At 46.4% G+C, this 16051-nt stretch overlaps 1 protein-coding gene across 1 annotated transcript; it reads left to right on the top strand.

Moving 5' to 3' along the window:
• si:dkeyp-27e10.3 (UPF0606 protein KIAA1549) lies at positions 1-14387 on the top strand. Its single transcript, XM_055020798.1, is given in 22 exon segments — positions 1-277; positions 848-1050; positions 2529-3710; positions 3789-3871; positions 4067-4163; positions 4166-4365; positions 4435-4621; positions 4737-4796; positions 4889-5043; positions 5704-5881; positions 5972-6156; positions 6232-6437; positions 6685-6812; positions 6949-6963; positions 8663-8784; positions 8853-9088; positions 9413-9548; positions 10757-10942; positions 11071-11123; positions 11205-11332; positions 12405-12559; positions 12837-14387. Coding segments are annotated over 22 exon segments (4146 nt in total). The 5' UTR covers positions 1-251; the 3' UTR covers positions 13062-14387.
• Positions 14388-16051: the final 1664 nt, after the last annotated feature.

Here is a 16051-nt window from a genome sequence, read left to right as displayed (position 1 = left end):
GCTTGCTGAGGGTTTAAAGCCTGCTGTGGTGCTGATGGTTCGGTTCGGTTCGGATCCGTGGGGCCGTTGTGCATCGCCGGAGCTCGGTGTCTTTAGGCGGCTGCAGCGGCGGTTCTGTGGCCGCTGCGGAGCCTTCAGGCTCGGATGCAGAAGGGAGGAGTCTCCGGTTCCGGAACCGTCAGGAATCTGGACCCTGGTGTTCTGCAGTGACCGGATGGCTTCGATGGGGCTCATAACTGGGTCAATGTGAGATGACAACCGGACCGAACCGTCAGAGGTGTGAGGAGCCGGGCCTCAGACATCAGATACGGGCCGGTACCGAACCCCGATCAATCACCAGATCTGAAATCCTGAACCGAACCTTTCAGGTCCAAATTGATGAAAGCAAAAACCAGGAGCTGCTTCATGACAAAACAACCAGAGAGCTAACGGACCCGAACCGGTTCAGAGACCCGAACCGGTCCAGATTTTCAGAGACTGAAATTCCAGTTGGTTGTTTCGAATCTGATCTTTGATCTTTGTGTTAACTTGTTAAAATGTTAACTTGACGCCTTTTGGACCTTCAGAGAAGCAGAACCTTGGCCCGATTCACCAGGTCCAGATATTCTCTCACTGGCCACTTTATTAGGCACACCTGCTTGGAGAAACTTCTGCTCCTTGGACCAGATTCCTGTTGACACAGTTGCTGCCAGAACCTTTAAGGTTCTGTTGCAGACTCCAGGTTCTGTCGGGTCAGGGAGAGCAGAACCTCTGGAGGTCAGTGAAGGGTCAACAGGAAGCTGTAAGATGTGTAAACAGCTGTGGCTTCCTTATTGCTATGACAACGCATCCTGTCTCCTGCTGCCAGGTCCTCCGGTCGGGCCCTTGGCTCCCAGCGTCGGACCGCCGGCCCTCTGAGGATGTGGGACCCCGTGATCCTGCTGGGCTCCGGCTTCAGGACCGGAACCGGAATGGACCCCAGAGCCGCGTCATGCAGACGAACGATGGCTGTGATGTTTCTGGTGGTTGGCACACTGGTTTCCATGACGACCACAAGCTCACCTGCTGCAGGTGAGTTTCACTTCCTGCATCTGTTGGTGACATCATGAATGTGGAATCTGATTTTATGTTCATGTTGTCACACACACACACACACACACACACACACACACACACACACACACTCTCAGTGAGTCATGATTTGTCGACTGGAGGCTGGAAGGCAAATGTATTTTTTCACATTCAGCTTCACATGAAAACAGCAAAGAGGAAAAAACTTTTTCTCAGATGTGTTAAAAAATGATGATAAAATGATGAATTGTTCCAGTTATGAACTCGCTTCCTGCTCTCATGTCTAATGGTTCTGGTTCTGACCGGGTAGCAGCTGGAACCCAACGGGTTTTTATTCTGGATTTAAAGGAGCTCAGTGTTTCGGTTGTTTTGCAGTTTCCTGGAAGTTTGTTCTAGATCTGTGGTGCATAGAAGCTGAATGCTGCCTTTCCGTGTTTGGTTCTGGTTCTGGATGCAGAGCTGGCCATGTGGTACCGTCTATCTATGAACAGGCCTCTGATGATTTCCATCACTGAAAATCATCAGAGCAAAAATGAGTTTTTGGTTGTAAATATAAAAAAATGATCAAAAATCTGGACATCCACCTACTGTAAGTACAGTAAGTAGTTATTAATTCATGCACTGAAAGGAACTTTCTGCTTATTAATCATTTAATGATTGTCCAGATATTGAAGATCCCATCATCCATGTGCTTCAGAATCATTTCTGTCTGTGGAAATCCAACCAGTCGGATCAAATAACAATAGCTGCTATCATCAGAAACATTTACTGACCCACAGCAATGAACGTTGAAAACCTGGGGATGAGACGTTCTGATCCACGACTCGCTTCCTGCTCTCATGTCTAATGGTTGCTCTGGTTCTGACCAGATAGCAGAGAAATCTTCACTGAGCGGCTCGTCTCCATGAACCTGGGTTCTGTGTAACAGCGTCCTGTCGACCCGATACGGTTGGCAGGAACCAAGTGGACCCCTGCAGCTGAGGCGTGACCAGACCAACCAGTTCATTTCAAATATCCTAAAAGGTGCCGACAAGCCAGGGCACCGGTTTGGCAGCCCAAGATCATCATTTGGTTTTATTGTTCCATTCAAGCATTGTTGTAAAATGGTGGAAATAATGTTTAACCCTCTCCAGGCAGGTATTGCAGATTTGCAACAACTTAACCAGTCTTTGCAAGTAATTTGAGCCTGAGAGGGTTAAATGAAGTTGTCTAGTCAAAGGCCTTTTGATTGTTTTATAGCTGTTCTGTCTTACATCCCCTTTATACTTTAGCTCTCAGGTCCCCATGAGTCTGGCTAGCGCCTCTTTATGACCAGAATATTTCCATATTCAACACGTCTGTGTCATAAAGGTTCGGGGGGGGTTGGGTTCGGGTAGTTAGGGTAGTTAGGGTGGTTTGTTGCCCTCGGAGACTTTCAGGGGCCCAACGAAAGGTTCAGAGGTCAGGTTCATCACATTCTCTTCTTATATTCCCTACAGGTGTGTTGGATTTGAACAGGACAATGGGGTCATTATCACCTCCATCATCACCCGTACCCCCCAGGGGGGCCTCAGGCATGGGTTACCATGCTAATAGTGCTGGAGGCGACTCAGCAGAGGACCAGGAAGCCGGGGCTCAGGGCATCCACCTACTGCTGAGACCTCCAGACCTGCTGGCCCCCAGTCTTCCCCCAGTGCTCCCCCCACACAGCCAGCCCACCCTCACCCCTCCACCCCCCTGGGAGCAGGGCCCCCCTCTAGAGGAAGCCTGGGGCTCTGGGGACTACCTGGAGACTCTGTCCTTCATGGTCCCTGACGGGGAAGAACTGGGCCTTGCCACGCCACTACCAAGCCACCCTTGGGATGCCGACTCTGATGGGGACTGGGTCTCTTATGACACGGCCTTCCCAGCCCGTCCAACCCTCCCTCTGTTCTCCCGTCCCTCCGTCACCCCCTCCTCCACCCCTACCGTTCCCCTGCACACCCACACTGCCCATCTGGACGTTTTTTCCACATGGGATGAGGAATATGACCCTGAGGACATGATGCCTCTGGAACCGACGGAGGTGCTGCTACCGGACATGAATAGTCTGGAGTACTACACCAACCTTCTGGCCCGGGAAAAGCAGAAGGAAAAGGAGAGGGAGAAGGAGGAGCAGATACATGGTGCCAAGTTCAGACCCTCCATTACTCCCACAACAACACAAACTCACCTTTCTCCTCTGACCCCAGTCCCAACCCTCAGTGGGCCTCCACCAGATCTAGATCATAAACATCCCTCAATTGGACCCTTCCCTCCCCTCACTCCCTCACCTGCTCTTACAAGTGAAAAGCCACCTACTCTACCAAGCACCTCCCAAACCCCTTCCACTCCTGCTCCACCTTCTCCAAAAACCAAAGTCCGTGGTCCAGGCCTCCCTCCTCGTCCCCCATCTAACACTACCAGCCAGGTGCCACCCCCTCCCTCACTGGGACCACCGGTTCGGCCTGTCAAACCAGGAAGACCATCAGTGATCACAGAAAAAACAGCAAAACCTCCAGCCATAACAACCACCACCCAGATTTCCTCCATCAGCCTCACCAGAGGGCCCCCAGTTACCACACCCAAAGAGGCCCAGACTCCGCTCAGCAGACAGTATCTGTGCAACGTCACTAAGCCTGAGCTGTACCTGGTCAGAGTGGGTAAGTTCCCCCAGCCTGCATGTGGCAGGAAGTGATGCTTCTCTTTTCAGCCACATGATGAACTTGTCTGTTCTGCAGTGAGTTCTAAAGGCTCATCGGCCGGGTTCAGTCATGTCCGTGATGTCCTGAGGAGAGAGTTCAACCGCTCAGTAGAGCTGCAGGTAATCATGTGAACCCATGTACGGTCGCTGGCTTCAAAGCTGGTTCCGTGTTATTAGGAAGCAGCAGCATAAGTACAGTTAGTGCTATACTAAGCTCAGCAACTCCAGCATGATTTCATCTGGAGGAGTTTGGTCAGTATTTTCTGACTCCAGGACGACCCAGACAAACTTGATTTTCTCTGCTCTGTTTTTCAGTTCCTGAGAACTCCATCCAGTTTTGCCTTTCGTGTCGTGTCTGGACCCCTGATATTCACTGCTGTATCTGTCATCAACGCTCTCCGTCAGTCACCGCGCAGTTCAGGCGCCGTTCCTACAGTTTCCCCCTCTACACCATACCTGACCTCTGGTACCAGATCCACTCGGTGCTGCAGTTTGTTCCCACCCATGTTGACGTCAGGATTTGCAACTTCAGTGAAAGGGTGGAGCGAGGGCTGATAATGGCGTATGCAGAGAGCAGACGAAGGTCACATGAGACAGGAAACATCACCGTCCAGGTGAGTCTCACCAATAATTGAGGCGCTGATATCAGGTCAGATAGTGACGTCTCTGACTTCCTCACACAGCTGCTGAACATCACAATGAGCAAAGTCTGGCCAGCAGTGGGACAGAAGGTTCCTGTTGACATCACTTTTGCTGTACGAGATGGGAGGGGCTACTTGGCGGGGTCAGAGGTTAGCGAACACCTGAGGAAGCTCAGCTTGGTGGAGTTCAGCTTCTACGTTGGATTTCCTGCTCTGCAGATTGCAGAACGTACGTCAACCTTCAGATCGCTGAATAGTTGAGCCACACTTCAGTTTGAAAACAGATCAAACTATTAAACACTGTAACAAATGTGAGTTTAATTTTGAAATGCTTGTGTTCACAGCCTCCCACTATCCTGAGCTAAATATGTCCCACCACCTGCGGGACACTTGGGTCCGTACAGGTACAGACGCAGCTCGGCTCTCCATAAAGAAGGTTTAAAAAGGTCAAACCTGCAGGTCTGAGAGTTTTTCTCTGTGCTCTGTGCTGTTTCAGTCCTGCTGGGTGTTCATGAGCAGCAGGTCGCTGAGAGGAGTTTTAAAGCTCGTCTGGAGAGACGACTGGCTGTGCTACTGGACGAAGGACTGCAGGAGACCAGCAGCAGGAGGCGCTGGAGAAGAGCAACCGCTGTGGGCAACCACAGTTTACAGGTAAAACATGAAACAAACAGTAAGATGATTCATTTCAATATGAAGGACTTTTTTGTAAACTGTCTCAAAATGACACTTGTTGTGAATTGGCGCTTCCTCAATAAACTGAAATGATCTGTTGCATCACGTGGCAGAATGACGGCCTGGCTTCACCTCCCTCTGTCAGATTACTGTTGAATAAAGGTCTCTAGTGAATATCTATCTATCTATCTATCTATCTATCTATCTATCTATCTATCTATCTATCTATCTATCTATCTATCTATCTATCTATCTATTATCTATCTATCTATCTATCTATCTATCTATCTATCTATCTATCTATCTATCTATCTATCTATCTATCTATCTATCTATCTATCTATCTATCTATCTATCTATCTATCTATCTATTATCTATCTATCTATCTATCTATCTATCTATCTATCTATCTATCTATAGATGGGCTGCTCTGACAACAGACACATTGAATACAATGTTAAGTTTTAAAACAAAATCAAAAACCATCTCTTGATAAATTCTTCATTGTGGTTCCTCATGAGAAAACCAAATATGCATTCAGATGCAGGACTTCCTGTGGAGACCTTCTGTATCTAAGGTGGAATCGGTCGGCTTGGAAATTCTGTCACAGGTAATAAATCCCAACGGTTGTGTGTCAGGTGGTGCGGATATCCAGGCTCTCCGGGCCAGAGCGCCCCCTGGAGGTGTTTTACTTCGTAGAGGGTCCGGGTGGGGAGAGGGTCCCAGCAGAGGTAACTGCAGCCACCATGAACCACCTGGACCTTCAGAGGGCCGCCATCGTCCTTGGACACCGAGTCCAAAGGCCTCTGGCTCAACGTGAGTGAGAAGCTGGATCAGAGCCAGATGTTCCAGGGGTTTTAATCTGAGGCATCAGGTCACACTCATCTCTTCCTGTCCTTTGTCCAGCTGTAGAGACTTTTTCGGTTCCTCCGGCTGAGACTCAGAGCAGCAGCATTTGGTTGATCGTAGGGGTGGTTGTCCCTGTCCTACTGGCTATCTTCATTATTATCATTCTCTACTGGAAGCTTTGTGGCTCTGAAAAGCTTGAGTTTCAACCGGATGCCATCAACACCATCCAGCAGAGGCAGAAGGTACAATTGGAAGTGGTAGATTTCCTCTGGTTGAGATGGAAATGAGTTCAAGTCTGACACTGGTGTCCTCTGCAGCTTCAAGCTCCTAGTGTTAAAGGCTTTGACTTTGCAAAGCTCCATCTTGGTCAGCACAGTAAAGACGACATCATGGTGATCCATGAGACGGGTCCACTGCCTGCCCCAACAAAAGAGGCCACGCCCTCCGACGGCGGAGACCTCAACACTCCCAAGTCCAAAGGATCGTCCACTAAAGCGGCGCGTTCAAGTCGCCGCAGGGGAAGGTCAGAGAACTCCTGTAAAACTTCTTGAAATAGTTGCGTTTGCTAAACATTTCTGCTCCTTTTGTCACGTCAAACAAACATTCAACTTGAAAATGATTCTCCTGTTGTCTGGATAGAAGATTTAGATTTGCCCCTGATATCTCAAAACGACTACAAGCCTTTCAGAAAAGTCCTCAGCAACATTTTTCCACCTATCAATGCAGTTTATGTTGAACCAGCTGCTGGACTCAGACATTGTTCTCCTTAGGCTAAGTCCTTCAGATGGAGACTCGTTAGGAAGTGAGCAGTCCAGCGGCAGGGAGTCGGCAGAGGAAAGCACCAGACCCGTAGCCACGCCCAGTGAGGGCAAACACCACAGGAATGCCCCTAAAAATGGTAAGACCTGGTGATGTCATCATGTAAACCTTGAGAAGGAAGGAGTCACATATTAGGATAATGGGGAGCAGATCAACATACTGTTTTCTGATCAATTTTCTTTCCTTTTTTCTATTTATTGCACCCATGAATGAAGGGAGGAGCAAAATAGGTAAGTTTAATACTTTACTCTTTATTGCTACTTTTATTTTTATTACTTGCCACATCCTTCACTTCCACTAGCTTCAACTTGCTTATTCTGAAGCAGATGATTCCAGAAGGATCTGGCAATAATTTGAAGGAATCTGGGGGTATTTATGTTGAGGAAGGTGACTACTGGACAAGGAAACAGATGAGACTGAGAAACTGAATGCAGACCACTGAGAAGCAACCAGGAAACTAAGCAACTGGGTAAAAAAACCTAAAAATCCCATCAAAAACTCCCACAGATGAGCTGCATGTGACCTGGCTTCAACTCTTGAATCAAACACAAGTTTAAACAGTAACATCCTCCTCAGCTGAGTTTTTAAAAATCAATTTGATTGTGTGGGATGACAGGAGGAGATGTGCAGCATCTCCACTGATGCTGGGAGGATGCAAAACATGGAGCTCTTCAGCTTGTTTTTGCTTGACCAATGTGCATCACGCGAGAAACAGACACGGAATCAGCACTTCACTCTGCACGGCTTGTCCCACTGCGTCCCATCCTCTCCTAGACTCTAGGGGGCAGTGTAGGGTAAGCATACAACACTACTCAACATGTTGAGAAATACAAAACACATTTTAGCAGCAACATGGCAGCAGCCATGAGTGTGGTGGTCTTTATGGCAATAATGGAAGTGATTCTAATAATTCATCAAATTTACTTTCTGTCTTTAATTAAAACTGAAGAGATTCAGTTTTCAAATATTTCCAAAATTTTGCCCAATAAATACATTTCTCCAGTGAAAATTTGATGTGGAAAATGTTGCTTCTGTTCTATGTTGCTATCAGGGGTCTGGAACAGACTTTTGATGGGACGTTGTTTGTGGGTTTTGATTATTTCCGTCTTATGAAACAATATTGATGTTTGGACTGAACTGCAAAAACAACAATTTTGAACTTTTCTTAAACAAAAAAGTCAAGTTGGAAGATCATCTAGTTTAGATCTTAAAGCTAAACTCTAATTAGACTGCAAGTAAAATCACCAGTTTTTACTTCATAGGTTGCTTCGGTGCTTCATTTCACTAATTACTTATTCTTTCACAATTATTTTGACATATTTTAGTTTCTAAGTAATTAATGTGTGTGAGTTTCGCATATACATAAATAGTTTGGTTCTGGTTGTCACCATGTGTTTGTCGTTGAGTCGGTGATCAGTTCACCACCACACTACTTTCACATTCAAATGAACACATGAAAGACATTTGGCTGTGACTGGGGTCGGGTCGGGTCGGGTCGGGTCGGGTCGGGTCGGGTCGGGTCGGGTCCTCTGTAGACTCCACTGGACATCCAGAGACTTTTGTCCACCTCTTGCTGCCGACTGTCCCCATCGACCCGAAGCCAACAAGACCGCGGCGTCCTCAGGCTTCTCCAATTTGTTCAGGGAATGTTCTCTGATTTCCCAAATGATGAAGGCATTAGAATATAAAATACTTGTAGATTTAGCTGCTCTACTTGCTACCAGGTGCTTGATTGATTGATGTGTGTGAAATAATAAAGATTTTTTGGCTCCTCCTGGGAGTCAGACACTCCTTTTGGGTTTGAACAGTTTCCTGATCAGTCAGTTGTTCCTCTGCCTCCAGCGGCTCCATCAGGCAGCGGTCCAGATGAACTCCTCTCCTCATCCTCCATCTTTGACCATGTTGACCGTCTCTCCCGTGGCTCTTCAGATGGAACCCGTCGCCAGGCCAACAAGGTGCAACTTATTGCCATGCAGCCGCGACCAAGTCCGCCCGCGGCTCCCGGCCCGCCACAGCCGAGCCCCTCCCTCACTGAAAAGGTCAATACTGGGGTAGGTCAGGCACATAATCCACACACTGCCATAAATCATAATAAAGCATATCTGCTGTTGTCCAACAGGTGGCGCTAAGGCACAAGTCTGAGATCGAACATCACAGGAACAAACTGCGCCAACGTGCAAAGAGGCGGGGCCAGTGTGAGTTTCCTTCCATGGACGACATCATGGATGCTTTCGGAGACGGGCCGGTTCAGAGCGAAGCGGCCCAGCGGCTCTACAGCTCCGCCCACGACCACATGGACTGCATCCTTCAGGCCGAGGGAGCCTCACCCCTGACCCCTGCCGACTCCAGGAAAAGGTCAGGGTTGGCCAACGACATCTGAGCTGAGGAGTTTGAACTGGGATAAATCTGTGTTAGTTATCCCAGAGAGTAAAATGATCTGGTTACTTTGATAAATGAATGTTATAAATGAAGTCAAAGACGTTACCTGTTTCATTTCTGATTATTTGGACCCTGAGGATCTTAAATCGAACTTCGCTGAATCTGTTTTATGCTTCTCTGGACTAATGTTGCATTTCTAGTCTCAAAGGAAATAATCAAAGCAACACTTGATAATTTAAAGGTAGATTATCCAGTGTAGCACAAAGCTGAATCAGATCCTTGTGTGTTTTTTCTCTCCAGAGGGAGGCGCTCTCCTCGGGGCCGGAGGCCTCATCAAGGACCGGGAAGTCTTCCAGATACAGACAGAGATCGACTGCTCACAGACCAGAGCGCCACCTACAGGAAGTACCCTGGACTCAACAATGTAGCGTACATGGTGGGACAAACCAAAGTTAACCACAAATCAGCCCATTGTGGGCAATATTGGAGCCGCACAGTTTTGTGAAAATGCTTTTAATCATTTGCTATGGAGCTGGAAATGAGTCGGTAAAATCAGTCGTGCCACTCATCAGGAAACATCTGTCAAACAGAACTGGACCAATCACAATGAGAGAAGAATGTTATGAATAGGTCTGCATTAGTGGGCGGTCTATGTCAGATTGCAGGTCAACTTCCTGTCACTGAAAATGTTCAGAGTGAAGTTCTGTGTTCCTCACAATGTCACCAGGAGGAGGAGAATCACGCCAGCGTAGTGATGGATAACAATATGTACATCATGCAAAGTTGATGCTCCGGTTCTGGTGTTTTACATCACAGATGTACGGCTTGCAGCTCATCCTGCTCCAATAGATGGCAGAAGGGTTAGGGTTAAGGGTCGTACAGCGGCTCCATCAGGCAGCGGTCCAGATGAACTTCTCTCCTCATCCTCCATCTTTGACCATGTTGACTGCGGTTAAATTAACCTCATAATTACTCTCCTCCACACTGAACAGCTGCCTGATGTCTGCTGGTCCACTGCAGTGGTTGAGATGTTTGGAGTTTGCGAGGTCCGACCCGCATTGATGGAAATCGCAGACCAATTAAACATGCAGTCTGTTGCCACTCAAATTGCTGGCACACAGCTTGGCGGGCTTGTACTATGAGGTGGTTATGAAAATGGGGAAGAACTGTGCAGAGTACATTCAACTGTTTCATTGTTTTATTCAATGTTCACATTCTCAGTGATCTCACCCGCAAACCAAAGAGAAAAGCTGTTTAGGAATATTTGTATTCTGACATTTGGCCGACTTTTATCACTCTGTCTGATGTGAAGCAGAAGAGTACCTGCTGCACTTTGTGCCAGAGGGGCACATTTTTATCATTTCTAAATCTCTAATCTTATCAAAAATAAAATGATAGATAAATAGACAGCCCTCACCCTTTCTGTCACTGTTATAACCAATCTTACTCGTCACGAGGATAAGTGAGGCACAGCGAGGCTGTTTGTGTTACGCTGGTTGGTATGACTACCACAGTTCAGCTGAGGACTGGTCTGATGTCTTTATGATATGATCAAATTTGTCTTACCTGTCCGATTCAGATTCCCTGGTGGTTCCGTTAAGAACCATCACAGCTGAACATCTTCTCTGATCTGTTTCCTGGCAGTCGGACCCTGACATGCCCCCAGACCACGGCAGCCCCTCCCCTACTGATGAGGTTTTTGACTCAGCCCCAGCTCCACCTCCTTACATGCCCCCCCAGCCTTCCATTGAGGAAGCCCGGCAGCAGATGCACTCCCTGCTGGATGACGCCTTCGCCTTGGTATCACCGTCTTCACAGACCAGCGGTGTGGTGAGTGAGCCGGGTGACGGGCAGTTGGATTCTTACCCTGCAGCCACTCAACCCTAACAATTTATTTTCCACACTGAGATCAAATATGTTAGTTATGCCCTGTGAAATGTTTCTACTTTTGTCCGCAGAGATATGCGGAGTTGGGAGTCTCCCCTACATCCATCCAGGGTCTGCTGCAGAGGTCAACTTCATCTGGACCCTTAGAAACACACCCAGGTCTGTAAACTGAAAGATTAACCCAGTGTGTCTGTGTCCCAATCAGGCAGGGCCTGGGCTCCGGAGGATATGTTTCCACTGGAGAACAACTGCAGGAGTCGGTGTACTCCAACAGGGGGAAGTATGAAGACCCTCCTTCATCCTCCAGGCCCCGACCTGTAGGGGGCAGTACAGGTACAATGAGCAAACATCCAGCCTTCTGCGCTTTGAGACCACTCTGCAGACAGAAAAGAGTCACCACTCTCCTGCTCCAGTTCTCTTAAATTGGTGACCCAGTAATACTCTTAATCCCCCCACTTAGTCAGGCAAACTGTCTGCACTCTGTGAGCTGTGCATACTCCGCGCATACTGATCGCGGAGGGTTGAGACTTTATATTCACTGATGGCCTAAAATTTTCTTGAGACAAATTTCTTTATTTACCGCAATCCTAGTAGATACCAGCAAGTTTGATGAGCTAGTTGGGAGCCTAGCTTTGTTTCTTCTCCTTCTGGGAAACCTCAACACACCGACCTGTCAGTGTGGCACTGAGAATGGTTGTCACATGTCTGTTCATCCCGCAAAGTGAGAGAGCCGCTGCTGAGTCAGCTGAGTGTCCTGCTGCTCATTGGGGGAGAAGATCTATGAATTCAACTGTAATCAAACAGGATCTGTTCAAAATAAGCTTAGTTTATTATGTTCCAGAAGCACAATTTTGGTCAACGTAATAATTTGTGCAGCTATCCAAAATGAGTATATACTCAATCACCATTGCTGTTGTTTGAGTAAAAAAAAGATAAAATTCCAATATGTTCACGACACACGAAGATAGTATATTTATCCGTATTTTACAAGTAAAAGAAACCAGTAAGGGCAACATTTTATTCAGAGCTGTTTTTGATGAGGCCAACATTTAAATGCAAGAGCTCGATCTTCTTTGCTCTGCTTTCTGTATTATACACCATGGCAAGATTTGTGTAAATGTAGCTAATAAAGGATGTTTTCGCTTGTGTTTCTGTGACATCACCATGTCATGTTGATGTTGACTTTAAAATAATATGAACTGATGTAACCCCTACTCTCAACCTCAGCAGCTTGGTGTCTCTTCAAAACCAGTTTGATGTGAACAATATTTCCACCAGGTCATAAAAATGGATCTTTACATGGACGTGTCCGGCGGACGTCCACTTTGAGTCGACGCAAACCTCCTACACTCGAGTATGTGGGGGCCTTTATTGTCTTGTCTGTGTCTTTTCTGTTACCCTCCAGGGGCACAGCTTCACCATCTGACTCAAGTGGGTTTGTCCAGTCAGATCGGTGCGTACCCTGGAGTCGGTCGCAGCATGTCTGGACCTACTGGCTCCAGCTGGCACCAGCAGCACTCAGACCAGGACCTATCCAGACCTGGAGGTAGCAGAGAGAGTGTAAGTCATGAAACAGATGAAATCCAGACCACACAGAACGGTTCTGTTGGTTAACTGACTGTGACAGGAACTTTTGGGGTGCAAGACTGTAAATATCAAGTTTAATTCTAACCTACCAGTGATGTTACTGACAACAGACATGTCAGCCTTGTTGTTTCTTTTCAAAGTTCTTCATAAAAAAAAGTGCTATGTGATGCTAAAGATGCTCTGAACGTTGTTCTAATCTACACCCTTGCTCCATTTGCTGGGAATTAATTCATCCTTGTATTTTCTCCAGGTGCTGTCGTTCCCTGAGTTCTCCTCTTCATCTGTTTTTCAAATGCCCAGCTCTTCGTTACGAGACCCATCGGCTCCACCCCTCCTCTTAACCTCGCCCACCCCAGAATATCCACCAGAGGATGCCTCTCCATCTGCCCACACATCCGCCTCTCTCATCAAGGCGATCAGGGAGGAGCTGCGACGGCTGGCCCAGAAACAGGCGGCAGTGACCAGCTACTCTTAACTGACCTGCACCTTTTAAAATCAGGAGTTACCGTAGCTGTTCTAGCAGTTGGTTAAGTACCTTGAACTGTGCCAATGATCTAAATGGCAGCGTCTCCTGATGACCACCAGGACTTAACAGGGTTTTCTTTATTTGTGTGTTTGTCCACTACCCTTTCGTCCTGCGTTCATCGCCCAGATCCACATTTCCACTAAAGTGCTTCCTGGAGGAGATCACTGAGGATCAGCCAACCTGGACTTCTACACTGAATCATCCTTTTTGAACTTCTGGAACAACAATACAGCCCCCAACCATGAAATGATCGGTCCCTCTGGAGTTGTGAAGTTGATGGCCTTTTGTGGTCTAGTCATCTACCTTCAACTCTAGGAGCTCATCCCTCTTGGCCTTCTGAAGTGGATAATACATCTTGGAGTTCTGAAGCAGAAGCCTTGCGATTGGTTTGATTGTGAACTTGGATTGTACATCTCAATTTCTGAAGCTGTCTTAGTCAGAGAACTTCCAATTGGTCTTTAATGAATTAGTCACATTTCCTGCTCTTGTGGTTAAAACAACATTGTTGATCTTGCAGAGTGAATGTCTCTAGGAGTTCTACAGCAAACTGTTTTGCTGTTGTCTGAGTTCCTGATGTAAACGGGCCTTTTGAACCTTTGGCCATTTACGAAGGCTGGGATGACCCATCAGTCCTTGTTGAGGTAATTCTTCACATGAAGAAAACTTCTGAACCCTTGTAGACCTGATGATGGGTCTTATGGTTCTACAGCAGATTATCATCACTTCTGGATGAAATTGACCTTTGAATAATCTGGTGTGAGTTCCCCCTTTTAGAGTTTTAAAGATGTTGTTCCAGTGTTTTCTAGTATAGTCATGATTCTTACGTGGACTTTATTCAACCTTCTCAGCCTTTTGAGATAAATGGGAAACTCTGAAAATCTACAGCAGATCATTGTTTCCAGGATAATTATGCCGTTATTAACCTGGAGGGAACACATGAAGCTCACTGTCCTTCCAGAACATTTGTCCATTCTTGGGGGTGTATTGTTCCTTCTGAAGTTCTGAAGTGGGTAATCTTCTGGTTTCCCTGTGGTGCTAATTGTCAGCCTCATTATATTTAAACATTGACCACATACTGCCTTCCATGATCCATCAGCCACAGTGATCATGTATGCATCGACCAATCATACAGAAAATATATTTGCACTGTTTATAGCAGGAGGTGCAGCAAAGTCCTGACAGCATGACAAACTATTAGCAAAAATACACACACACACACACACACACACACACACACACACACACACACACACACACACACACACACACACATATATATATATATATATATATATGTGTGTGTGTGTGTGTGTGTGTGTGTTCATATATAGGTATATAAATGAAATTCTTAGAACTAGAATCCCAATGAGCACAATATTAATGTGAGAGTTACTATTGGAGTATTGAGATGTTCTGTATTTTTTATTGCTTAAATATGAAATTATGCTTTAAATGCTTTATTTAAATCAAAAAAAGACCAAACTACTGTTCCATGGTTGTAAACTCTTGTGTTTGAGCTTGCTGTAGATTCTGAGACCGTTTGTTGCGCTGCATCGCTGCTAGCTTGTGTGTTTGTGTATCAGTGGTTAAAAAGAAAAAAAGAAATCACAGCAAAAGCATCACTTCTCCGGGTTTTTGTGATATTTCTGTGGCTCCCATCTGTTTTCTGTAGATGAAGATGGCGCTAACAATATGTTGGAGATGCTCCAGAGTTTCTGGAGTGTGGAGATGAAAGTCTTGAGATTCTTCTTAGCTGCAGCTGCTTCTCAAACAACAGTTAGATTCTGCACACATGAAAAGAATGATTCCTCTTTTCAGTGAAGGTGCTGTGTGTTCTGGTTCTGAAGGTTTGTTCTGGTACTGAAGGTTCTGGTACTGAAGGTTTGTTCTGGTACTGAAGGTTCTGGTACTGAAGGTTGTTCTGGTACTGAAGGTTCTGGTACTGAAGGTTCTGGTACTGAAGGTTTGTTCTGGTACTGAAGGTTCTGGTACTGAAGGTTTGTTCTGGTACTGAAGGTTCTGGTACTGAAGGTTCTGGTTCTGAAGGTTTGTTCTGGTACTGAAGGTTCTGGTTCTGAAGGTTTGTTCTGGTACTGAAGGTTCTGGTACTGAAGGTTCTGGTACTGAAGGTTCTGGTACTGAAGGTTCTGGTACTGAAGGTTTGTTCTGGTACTGAAGGTTCTGGTACTGAAGGTTCTGGTACTGAAGGTTTGTTCTGGTACTGAAGGTTCTGGTACTGAAGGTTTGTTCTGGTACTGAAGGTTCTGGTACTGAAGGTTCTGGTACTGAAGGTTTGTTCTGGTACTGAAGGTTCTGGTACTGAAGGTTTGTTCTGGTACTGAAGGTTCTGGTTCTGAAGGTTTGTTCTGGTACTGAAGGTTCTGGTACTGAAGGTTCTGGTACTGAAGGTTTGTTCTGGTTCTGAAGGTTTGTTCTGGTACTGAAGGTTCTGGTACTGAAGGTTTGTTCTGGTACTGAAGGTTCTGGTACTGAAGGTTCTGGTACTGAAGGTTTGTTCTGGTACTGAAGGTTCTGGTACTGAAGGTTTGTTCTGGTACTGAAGGTTTGTTCTGGTTCTGAAGGTTTGTTCTGGTACTGAAGGTTCTGGTACTGAAGGTTTGTTCTGGTTCTGAAGGTTCTGGTACTGAAGGTTTGTTCTGGTTCTGAAGGTTTGTTCTGGTACTGAAGGTTCTGGTACTGAAGGTTTGTTCTGGTTCTGAAGGTTTGTTCTGGTACTGAAGGTTTGTTCTGGTACTGAAGGTTCTGGTACTGAAGGTTTGTTCTGGTACTGAAGGTTCTGGTACTGAAGGTTTGTTCTGGTACTGAAGGTTCTGGTACTGAATGTTTGTTCTGGTTCTGAAGGTTTGTTCTGGTACTGAAGGTTCTGGTACTGAAGGTTCTGGTACTGAAGGTTTGTTCTGGTTCTGAAGGTTTGTTCT

The sequence above is a fragment of the Poeciliopsis prolifica genome, unplaced genomic scaffold (genome assembly GCF_027474105.1).
Source record: "Poeciliopsis prolifica strain line A6 unplaced genomic scaffold, Auburn_PproV2 SCAFFOLD070, whole genome shotgun sequence".
Classification (NCBI taxonomy): Eukaryota; Metazoa; Chordata; class Actinopteri; order Cyprinodontiformes; family Poeciliidae; genus Poeciliopsis; species Poeciliopsis prolifica.
Note: the sequence above shows the minus strand (reverse complement) of the source record. Positions and strands in the feature narration are given on the sequence as shown.